The sequence below is a fragment of the Chrysochloris asiatica genome, unplaced genomic scaffold (assembly GCF_000296735.1).
Source record: "Chrysochloris asiatica unplaced genomic scaffold, ChrAsi1.0 scaffold00135, whole genome shotgun sequence".
Classification (NCBI taxonomy): Eukaryota; Metazoa; Chordata; class Mammalia; order Afrosoricida; family Chrysochloridae; genus Chrysochloris; species Chrysochloris asiatica.
In genome coordinates this window covers 5359833-5371365 of record NW_006408653.1, presented here as the reverse complement: position 1 = coordinate 5371365, position 11533 = coordinate 5359833, and the positions used below count along the sequence as shown (strand labels likewise).

Sequence of the window (11533 nt, the reverse complement as noted above, 5' to 3'; positions counted from 1 at the left end):
AGCTAGAGCTGTAACAGGAATGTGTTTGCAGATTACAGGGAGGCAGCAGACTAGAAACACAAATGATCAGAGATGTGGCAGCAAGAATTTCAAGGTTGCCTGCCACAGCAGAAATCAGTAACAAAGCCAACCTCTGAGAATGCAAGAACAAAAGAAAAATCCCCAGGTGCCAAAAACAAACGTGGAAGTGGAAACCAGAGTGATTAGTAAGCATGCAGGCTAATGCTGAGCAGTGTGGTCCCCAGCACCAAGGGTCTTCAGTTATGACACCATACAGAAGCAGAAAACCAGGCCATGGGTCCAGGAGAGTAATGGAGCAGCCTCCTTGGCACTGGACAAGGAGATCCTATGCAAGGGTGAAATCCCCAGTAATTAATAAGGAAGCTGGTCCAGCAGGGAGCACACCAAGAAGCAGTTGTTGCTGTTAAGTGCCAGAGAGTCAGTTCTGACTCATAGTGACCCTGTATAGGGTTTCCCGGGAGCTGCTGGTGAGCTTGAACCACCCACCTTGTGTGTGGTTCAAAGTGACCAACGCATTAACCTGCAGCACTACACCAGGACTACACAAGGAGCAGGGAAGAAGCTGATCTGGCAGAGCACCAGATGACCACCAGACCCAGCAGGAAAGCAAAGTGCTCATTGAGGAAGTCAAGGTCAAATCCTTACCTTGATCACCAGTTGGTGCACTGGCTGTCATTCCTACAGCCCAAGACTAACTCCAGAATACCCCCTACTGGCGAGATGGGGAGGTGCCTCCCAAGGTTTTTCACCAAAGATCTCCTAAGGCAGAGGAGCGAGAATATTTATTCCGGAAAAGCCCAGGGAAACTAATGTAAAGCTATTCATGGAACCCCAAGTTTCTTTAAAGTCTCAAGTTTTACTTTTCAAATACACAAGAGCTTTACATTGTGATCTGAAGCAAACTGAAAACTTGATGACAAGTTTTCCAGTGGTCAAGCACCACAGCACCTAGATCCCCAGTTATGGGTGCCCCAGTTTGAGAAGAACAGCTTGCTTAGGGTTCCAACACAAAACGACAGTGTTGGCAGAGGCAGAGCTGAGAGGCCATCCAGGAAGCAAAACCTTCTAGAAGCTTCCTTGAAGAAGGGGTGAAGTAAGGCAGGGTAGGGTCTCTGGATTTGCAAATGGGTGCAAATGCTCAGAGGGGCAGTACAGCTTTAAGAAGGAAAAGCTGTCTTCTTCCTACCTATCTGTAAACCAAACCTGATAAAGTGAGAATTTCCACCTCTTAAGCTTTCCTTTCTATTCATCTGATACTTCGATATGTACTGACCAAAACAAGCATAAGAAAAACCATTCAGTAATTGAAGTAAAACAACATGTCATTCAGTCATACAAATTTTATTGAATAAATAAAAAGGTTATTATTTTCCCTAGAAACAATATCCTTTGATCATTTAAAAAACAAAGCAAAACATACAAAAAATACAGCTTCATGTAACCAAGCATTAACTAAGTGTTAATCAGTGTTGACTATCCCTGTACATAAGAAAATCTGATCTTCAAAATTGGTTTAATAACAACCATATTTGAGATAATTGTGGATTTCCTTGAAGGCTAACTCTTCAAATAATGAGATCAAATACAACCTCTAGGTCAGGTATTAAAGGGAAAAACTGATCTTGCAAACCCAAATTAAGATTTTACATAAAAATTTCTAGTGATGTTTACCCACTTAGAAACTTCTATTGAAAAGCACTTTTGTTTTTCTTTTTCAAAATCAAGCAGGATCAGTAAATAACAAGCAACAGCACCTCAGACGTTTATAAACAGCAAAGCTATATTTTCAATTAGAAGCCAATGATATTTGCATTTCCCTGAGACCATAGTTTGCTTTGAGTTTAAAGGGTGAGTGTGTGTGTGTGTGTGTGTGTTTTGGCGACCAAAATGTGATGAAAGATAAGAAGAGAACATGTATTACATGGTATTTTGGTGAGCTTAGCTCCCTGTCTGTTGTAGTCCAATCTTGGAAACTGGAATCCTCTAAACAAGGACTCTGCGCCTTGTCTCTGTAATCCAGTGTGACAGAGCCCCAGCTAGGCAGCTCAGATGCCCCACAGCAAAATGGCCTGACCTCTGGTCCTGCTCTAACTTCTTTCTAATTCTAAGTGAGCTCTCACTTCTTTCTTATTCTCCCCTTACTCTTCCTGGGACCAGTCAGGCTCAGTAACCCCAGGGCTATAGTAGCATTTTCTAGACTTGTGTCCTTGTTGTTGTTGTTAAGTGCCATTGAGTCGGTTCCAACCCTTAGCGACCCTGTATAGGGTTTCCAAGGAGACACTGATGAGCTTGAACCACCGACCTTGTGGTGCAAACCGACTTGACTTGTATCCTTAGGACCTGACATATCAGCCTACCTCCTGTCCCATCCTCTTTCTTCCAGTCAGAGATGATCTGTCCACTCCCAGGGCCTATCTGCTGTGCCAGGAAATCCCACCTTGTCATGACTGAGTTTTAGGGTTATTCCCAACCTGGCTCAGCCCACTGATGATGGTGTGGAAGTTGATGCTGGTTTTGTGGCTGCTTTGTGACTTATGGCGCCCCCGTGTGTTACAGAGTAGAACTACTCCATAGGGTTTTCTTGGCTGCAGCTATGGAAGACAATGGCCAAGCCTGTTTCTCCCGCAGTGCCATTGGGCAGATGCAAATGGCCTATGTTTTGCTTACCAGCCAAGGGCAAACCATTTGTCCCATGCAGGACCTTAAGTTTTTCTAAAATGACTTGACTATGTTCTTTCTCTACAAGCTACAGAACTGTGTTGTTGTTAAGTGCCATTGAGTCAGTTCCGACCCATAGCAACCCTGTAAAGGGTTTCCGAGGAGGGGCTGGTGAGCTTGAACCACCGACCTTGTGGTTCAAACAACTTTGCAATCCAGTGCATTTACCCACAGCGCTACACCAGGACTCTAGATAACCTTAATATACATATCTGTTTCTTCTCCAAAGTCATGATTAAAAATCTCTATTTCTTGAGTGCCCAGTACCTAAAATTTAGCCACAATTCCCCTATATATTTGGTGACATGAGAATCATATAGTTGTTGTAGTTGTTAAGTGCCATCAAGTCTGATCCAACTCATATCAACTCTGTATAGGGTTTCCAAGAGCGGCTTGTGAGTTTGAACTACCAACTTTCCAGTGTATAGTTCAGTGTATAGTTTAGCACCACATGAGGGCTCTCTTTTATGTCCTTGGATATTCTGAACTACCCTGAAGTTTGGTTTCTGCATTTAAAATCAGATTTCTAGCACAGAGATCCTTATGTTTGCAGTGTAAGGTTGAAAATTCAGTGATGGTTATGAAAGGACCACCATCAGATTCATAAAAACGAGGGGTCTCTGAAGGCAGGCTCTCTATGCATGCTCAATCTTCTTTAGACTTAGACTGATTTCTCCTATAGCTCAAGTAATGTCTGAAGGAATTTCAAGAAAAGAGACAAATATGAAAGCAGGGACCACATTGGTGTCCTAAGTGCATGGCATCCCCAAGAGACACTTTAAAAACTTAGCTACAGCCTCAAACTTCATATATGTTTCATTTTTAGCCAACTTGAAGGAAAGAAAATTTAGAATATCCATTAGTGGCCTCTTTCCGTATTTACTGAGTCTCGAGGGTGGGGATTTGCCTTCAGTACTGGTGTCCCCACAGCTTGGTAAACTGGAAAGAACTTCATGAATGTTTGTTGCATTGAATTAGATTAAATTGTTTCAGTTGAGAGCTTTGATAAGGTTATTAATGACTAACCCAAGAGTGAGTGTCCAGGAATGATAATGTGTGAGTGCTCCGCATCCACAGACAGGTCTGCATTTTCCATGTTGCTTTTCCATAGCATAGAGCTGAAGGCAGACAAAGCCATTCACCTCTAACATCCATTTATAGTTATCCTCAATCTATACATAGACAGAAATCTCACTTGGAATTTTCCAAGTTTTTTTTTAATCTGCTTTAAATATGAGCTGCTTTTAGCCGTGACATGTTTTATGAAAATGAAATTCACTATCAACTGTAATACCTCTGACTTCCCAAACTTTTCTGAGAGCTAAGTACAATATGTCACATCTGTAATGAGAGTTGAAATCATATGATGAAAATCAAGCACATTGGGTCATGCAGTTACTATGTTGTTGTCACTGTTGCTTTTTAAATACAGCCTATGAAACAGGATCTCCTAACCTGTGTCTCCAAGTTGGGAATTAGAATGAATTTCCAATGAGCTCATGTGAAAGCTATGTATCTTAGACTCAAAATTGAGACATGCTGATCCAAACACCAAGTAGAAGGGCCTAGAAGGTTCCTGAGGGGTGTGGGGGTAAAGGTGGGAAGGCTGGGTATCTGAGGGACACGGGCCCAAATCATTGTCTACACAATAGGAAGTATGCCATCAAGAAGAGTCCCCCATTCCTACAGTGGGCAGCAGTGTTAAGATTTTAAAAAAAATAAAAAATAAAATAAAGTTTTGTCTTTGGAAACCTCTTTTCTACATTACTTACTATACAACTTTTGGACACTAATAGGCCAGGGCACCGGACTGCGCAGAAGGTACAATTCTGTCTAGCATTGACAGGTCTAATCTAAAATGGGGCATCCTGTGCTCATATACACTACAGACTTTTGATGCGAGGGCACGAAACACAAGTCTTGTCTTTCAAAGAAAACAGGTCTTCCCAGACGCACCTCCCCAGACCTGTCAAATGCAAGAATCTCAGCTACTTTCTTGGCAAGGAGCCCAGTGCTTCAACAACTCAAAATTCTGCATGGTTTAAATATAAAGGGAGGAGACAACGAAGGAGACAATAAAATAAAAAAGAAAACCTGCCTTGCTGGGTGACTCCTTGAGCAGATTTGCTGAAACAAAAAGTGAGGCTGATGGTTTCCTGCTCTGAGAAGACAGCATTGTGGGTAGTCCCTTGATTTTGAAATGAAAAGACCTGGGTTTTAGGCTCCTGCTTTAGCCGTCTTTTGTGGGACAAATCATTTCATCTTTCTGAAATTCAGTTTCCTCATTTGTAAAACAAGTCATCATGCTGCATAAACACGGCATAGAATCTGGCACATGGTAGCTGCCTCTGTCTTTCCTCGTTCGCTCCTGAGGTAGGTCAGGCAAACATTGCTAGCTGGTCTCCAGTGGCTCCAATGCTGTCACTTACAAGGTGTCCCTATGGTAAGTAAACTGGAGTGAGCCCCCGGTGAACCCCCAAACTCAAGCCAAGGCCTCTGTCTGAAGTGGGACTGCAGGTGGGTGAGAGGCGAGGAAGGGCAGGCCAGGTTCCCGGTACTGGATCCGTGCTGCCCTCCCAGCCTGTGGCTGTCAGACGGACACGGCTCCCGGCACGATCCTGCGGATATGGGTGTACGACTTCCTGATGGTGACGCTGCCATGGTGGGACACGCCCCGGGGCAGGACGCACTCCTCTGTCAGTTTCTGGGCCTCAGGGTCCCAGCACAGCACGGTGGCGATGACCTCGTTCTTTTCGTCGCGCCCCCCAGTAATGTAGAGTCGGTTGTTGCAGGGCGCGATGCCACAGCTTGCCCTCTCGTGGCTGAGCTGGGTCACCAGACACCAGCTGTCCTCCAGGGGACTGTAAGCGTACAACGCTCTCATGGCCCCACCTGGAGAGGAAGGAGAAACACGGTGGGTATCAAGCTGTTTGGGATTTCCGCTCCTTCAGCTTCTGGCTAAATCAAGCCTACCACCTCTTAAAGAGAAATAGTAGCTTTGATGGCTCTCCAAAAAGCCCATAGGGGTCCAATGTGCCTAATACTGAGACACTGCATCACACCCTTTAAATTCTGCAGCCAGGTGCTAACAGGATTCTAAAGGACACCTGGTTTAACATGGCCGCAATATGCCTCCAAAGACTGCTTCCTGAGGAAATGCCAACTGGTGCAGCAATGAACTGGGTTCATAATCACAACTCTGTGGCTATTTTATCTTTAACCTTGAGCACTGCAGCCATGGTGGTTATAAAACTTCAGAACATAGAAAAGGCACTTACTTACTTGGCAGAGGGCCTGGCTCATAGACACCATCAAAGGTACTGGCTAGATAGAGGTGATGGCACCTGTTTGTACAGTGAGCATAACCTGAAACACCGGCTCAAGTTACCCATCTTGAGTTAGACCCTTGTAGCATAGTCAAGAGGCTGACCATAAACTAGCCCACTAGAATGGAGAGAAGGCTTTCCCTTAATTTATTCAATGTTTTGCCTCCAGGAGGTGTTCTGATTAGCTCTATCCACTAGAGTTGTTTATTGTCTGGCATCTCTTTAATCAGTAGTCCTCAATCCTGTCTGCACATTAAAATCACCTGGAGCTTAAATAGATATAGTTGCATGCTGCCCAATGTCTTCCTCTTATAAAAATCTCCCTAGCCAGAAACCAGTTGCCTTTGAGTCAATTGACTCATGGATACCCCATGTGCTTCAGAGTATTTGTGACTGTGACCTTTCAGACATAGATTAAAGCCAGGCCTTTACTCTGAGGCACTTCAGTGTGGGCTTGAACCTTAAAGCTTCTAGGTGATCCTGATGATTTATTAGAATTGAGAAGCAACATCCTTAACAATTACAGGCCAGTTGTGGTCTGGCCTGGTCAGTCTTTCCTCTGGATTAAATACAACTTTTCAGAGTAAAATGTCTAAGAAGTGCATGAATATAATGGCATGAAAGGAGAGCTTTTCCTAAGGCTTTAAATGCTGCCCCTCAAAAAAGAAACATAAAATAAGAGAAATTGATAGCTACCATGTATTGAGTACTTGAGTCCCACTGATGATCAACCCAGTAGTTGCATGGCACTGAGGTAGATGAAAACTACGCCATTCATTCACTTACCAACAACATAGATGCAGTCCCGGAAACTCACTGCATTAATACACTTAGCCTCCACTGGCATAGGTGACTTTAAATTCCACTTATTGGTTGAAGGGTCATAACACTGAGTCTTGTCTATGGCCAGTTTTCCATTGGGTCCTCCCCCAATCACATAGAGCTTCTTCTTATGACTAGTAGCTGCAAAGGAACTGACGTGGACTAGAAGGGGAGCAGCCTGCCGAGACACGGGGCATGAGGAGAAGCTGTTAGTCATGCTGCCCTGATTGCTACAGTGACTCATAGGACAGAGACCCGAAGTGCCAGGACATGACACCCGTTGTCCTTGGCCTAAATTCACAAGGCCCATGGACTTGGCTTCCTTGAGCCACAGTGAGGATCAAGCCACCCTCCATCTAGGACCCAGGCAGGCTAGGGCAGACTGTGTTGGGATGTTTCCAGCCTGTTTTCTGCCATATCTCTAGGGGTGACGGATATGGCAGAAAAAAAATGTTTGTACATGCGAGGCCAATGCTGAAAGGAATGCTTTTTCAAACATCATATTAACTCATTCAAAAAATCTTTACTTCCAACCAGAAGAACTAGATGGTGCCTGGCAACCACTACCAACTCTGAAATGGATCACATTAGGAGGTCCTGGATAGAGTGGGAGGAAATGTAGAACAAAACTCAAAATTATAAAAAAGACAGGGCTACTGGTCAGAAAGAGACTGCAGGAACCTCAAGACTAGGGCCCTCGGTCGCCCTTTAAGTCTGGAACTGAACTCAGCCTCTTAGCTCAATTTTCAGCCAAGCAATAGATAGGTACATAGGGGGGACAACAACACTAGTGAGGTATGCTCGTTACAGTATGGTGAACCACTGGAGATCAAAAGGACACTGAAGAACGAAAGGGCTGGGAAAGAAGAAGGACTGGAAACAGGGAGAATATGTGAAATTACACTGAGCGGATGGCAATCACTAAGATGAAATGAAGTGTATGATTGGTTGAATATAAAATTGATGATCTTCTCTGTGAATCTTCACTCAATTTACAACAAAAGTTTTAAAAAAAACAAAACACAAAAACTTTACTGGGTGCCTGCTTAGTGCCAGGCATTATCCTTGGTATTCATATCCAGGAAAGAAAGTTGGTATGAGGCAAGCCGATTCTTCCATGTTGTGCTTTTACCCTGTGAGCTCTAGGGCACTGTTGGAGACTTTCAAGATCCTCTTGCCCATTATATGGCCCTCTTGGGTCATGGATAAACTTCGGGATGCAACATAACAATGTGAGAAAGTCTTGGGCACATCCCTTATAAATATTACAGGTTCTGAGTAGTGTAACATGGCAAATGTTTGGTGGCTACCTGAAAGATTGCCTGTTCTAGTCCACTTAGAATTAAGTCAGAAGAAAGGCAAGGCAATTACTTTTTCTAAATGTTGTTCTTAGGTGCTGTCAAGTCAGTATCAACCCATAGTGACCTTATGTCGTGTTTCACAGAATGAAACACGACCCAGTCCTAAGCCGATACCACAATTGTTACTATGCTTTAGCCCATTGCTATTGCCACTGTGCAAATAAATCTCATTGAGGGTCTTCCTCTTCTTTGCTGACCCTACGCTTTCCCAAGCATGATATCTTTTTCCAGGGACTGGTGTCTCCTGCAAACATGTCTGAAGTATGAAAGATGAAGTCTGGCCATCCTGACTTCTAAGGAGCACTCTGGCTGTACTTCTTCCAACACAGATTTGTTTGTTCTTCTGGCAGTCCATGGTACTTTCAATATTTTCCTCCAACACCATAACTCAAATGCATCAATTCTTCTCTGCTCCTCCTTATTCATTATCCAACTTTCACATGCATAAAAGGTTGGATGATGCATTTTCAACATAGACTTACATAGAAAATACCATGGCTTAGGTCAGATGCACCTTAGTTCTCAAACTGACATCTTTGCTCTTGAACAATTTTAAAAGATCTTGTGCAACAGATTTGTGTCATTTTATTTCTTGACTGCTGTTTCCATGAGTGTTGATCAAAGCAAAATGAAGTCTTTGACAACTTTAATCTTTTCTCCATTATCATGATGTTATTTATTGGTCCAGTGGTGAAGATTTTTGCTTTCTCTACATTGAGGTGCAATCCATACCAAAGGCTATGGTCGTTAATCTTCATCAGTAAGTATTTTAAGTCCTCTTCACTTCCAGCAAGCAAGGTTGTATCATCTGCATATCATAGGTTGTTAGTGAATCTTCCTCCAATCCTGATGCCACAAGTATAATCCAACTTCTCAGATTATTTGCTCAGAGTACAGACTAAATAAGTATGATGAAAGAATACAACCCAGGCTCACACCTTTCCAGATTTTAAACTATTCAATGTCACCTTGTTCTGTTAGAATGACTGCTTCCTGTCCATGTACAGGTTCCTCATGACCACAATTAAGTGTTCCAGAATACTCATTCTATGCAATGCTGTCCATAGCTTGTCAGGATCTACACAGTTGAAAGCCTTTGTGTAGTCAATAAAGCATAGGTAAACATCTCTCTGTGTAATCTGCTTTCAACCAAAATCCATCTTACATCAACAATGATATACCTTGTTCCACGTCCTCTTGGCATAAATACGTGAGTGCCTCCAGTGCTGCATCAGTTTGTTGAAAGACTTCAATTTATATTCCATAAATTCCCAAAACCTTGTTCTTTGCCAGTGCCTTCAGTGCACCTTAGACTTCTTCTTTCAGTACCATTGGCTCTTGATCATATGCTACCTCTTGAAATGATTGAACATCAACCATTTCTTTTTAGTACTGTGACTCTGTGTATCCCTTCCATCTTCTTTTGATACTTTCTGTATCATTCAATATTTTGCCTTTGTTGTTGTTGTTAAGTACTGTCGAGTCACTTCAGACTCCTAGCGACCTTGTATAAGGCTTCCAAGGAGCAGCTGATGAGTTTGAACCACAAACCTTGCGGCTCAAATCAACCTTGCAACCCAGTGCTTTATCCCCAAGCACCACACCAAGACTTCTTCCCTCCCCACCCCACCACCCCACCCCATAGAATCCTTTAATATTGCAAGTCAAGGATTGAATTTTTTTTCTTCAGTTTTTTTCAGTCTGAGTAATGCTGAGCATGTCCTTCCATTTTGGTTTTCTAATTCCAGGTCTTTGCACATTTCATCAAAATATTTGACTTTTTCTCCAGCTGCCCTTTGAAATGATCTGTTCAGCTCTTTTACCTTTCTTCCATTTGCTGTAGCATCTTTATTTTGGAAAGCAAGTCTCTTCTTTTTTCTTGCCTTTTTTTTGCTTTCTTCCTGTATGATGGTATTGATGTCATCCCACAACCCTTCTGGTCTTTGGTCTTTAGTGTCTACTGCTTCGAATCTTGAGATGATCTCTAAATTCAGGTAAGATATATCCAAGATTATATTTTGGCTCTCATAGACTTGTTTTAATTTTCTTCAGCTTCAACCTGAACTTGCATATGAGAAATTGATAGTCTGTTCCACAGTCTGTCCCTGACCTTGTTTTCACTGATGATATGGAGCTTTTCCACCATCTCTTTCCACAGATGTAGTCAACTTGATTTCTATGTATTCCATCCGGTGAAGTCCATGTGTATAATAATCTTTTATATTGTTTTAAAAAGGTATTTGCAATGAAGAAGCCATTGGTCTTACAAAATTCTATCATACAATATCCAGCATCATTTCTATCACCAAGACCATATTTTCCAACTACTGATCCTTCCTCTTTGTTTCCAAATTGTGCATTTCAATCGCCAGTAATTACCATGTTTGATGAATTTTTTGATCCAACATTTTTTATCAATTTCATATAGAAATTGATGCATGGTTTGATCAATTTCATATAGAAGTTAATAGAATTCTTCAATTTCATCATCACTGGCTTTAGTGCTTGGTGAATAAGTTTGAATAATAGTCATATTAACTGGTCATCCTTGTAGACATATGGATATTATCCTATCACAGACAGTACTATACTTCAAGATAGATCTTGAAATGTTCTTTCTAATGATGAGTGCGATGCCATTCCTCATCAATTTGTTATCTCCTGCATGGTAAACCATGTATTGTCAGATTCAAAATGGCTAATACCAGTCCATTTCAGCTCACTAAAGCCCAGGATATCGATTTTTATGTGTTCCATTGCATTTTTGACAGCTTCCAATTTTACTAGATTCATACTTCATACATTCCATGTTCTAATTATTAATAGATGTTTTCAGCTATTTATCTTCATTTTGAATTGTGCCCCATCAGCAAATGAAGGTCCCGAGGGCTATACTCCATTCACATCATCACGGTCTATTCTAGTCTAGAAGAGAAGGCAACTCTTCCCTAGTTGCATTTTGAGTGCCTTCCAATCTGAGGGACTCATCTTCTGGTACTTTATCTGACAGCATTCTGGTGCTCTTCACCATGTTTCAATATTCAATTTTCTGGTGCTCTCTGACAATGTTTCTTTGCTATTCATAAGGTTTTCTGTGGCTAAATATGCGAAGTAGTCCGTCTCTCTATCTTCCTAGACTATCTTCAGCTGAAACCTGTTCACCAAGGGTGACCCAGCTGGTGTTTAAAGTACCAGCATCATAGCGTCCAGAATCACAGCAATGGGCAAGCCATCACAGTATGACAAACTAAGAGACAAGTGGTGGACTTAAAAAAATAATCATCC

General features: G+C 42.2%; 1 protein-coding gene across 1 annotated transcript in view; it reads right to left on the bottom strand.

Annotated features, from left to right (window-relative positions):
* Positions 1 to 5329: 5329 nt before the first annotated feature.
* Positions 5330 to 11533, bottom strand: part of KLHL6 (kelch-like family member 6) — a 79995-nt gene continuing 73791 nt past the window's right edge. Inside the window, exons 6-7 of the mRNA XM_006869811.1 lie at positions 6852 to 7065; positions 5330 to 5631 (exon numbers count right to left, since the gene is read on the bottom strand). Of these exons, the coding sequence (XP_006869873.1) occupies positions 5330 to 5631; positions 6852 to 7065 (516 nt within the window). The remainder of the gene's footprint in view (positions 5632 to 6851; positions 7066 to 11533) is intronic.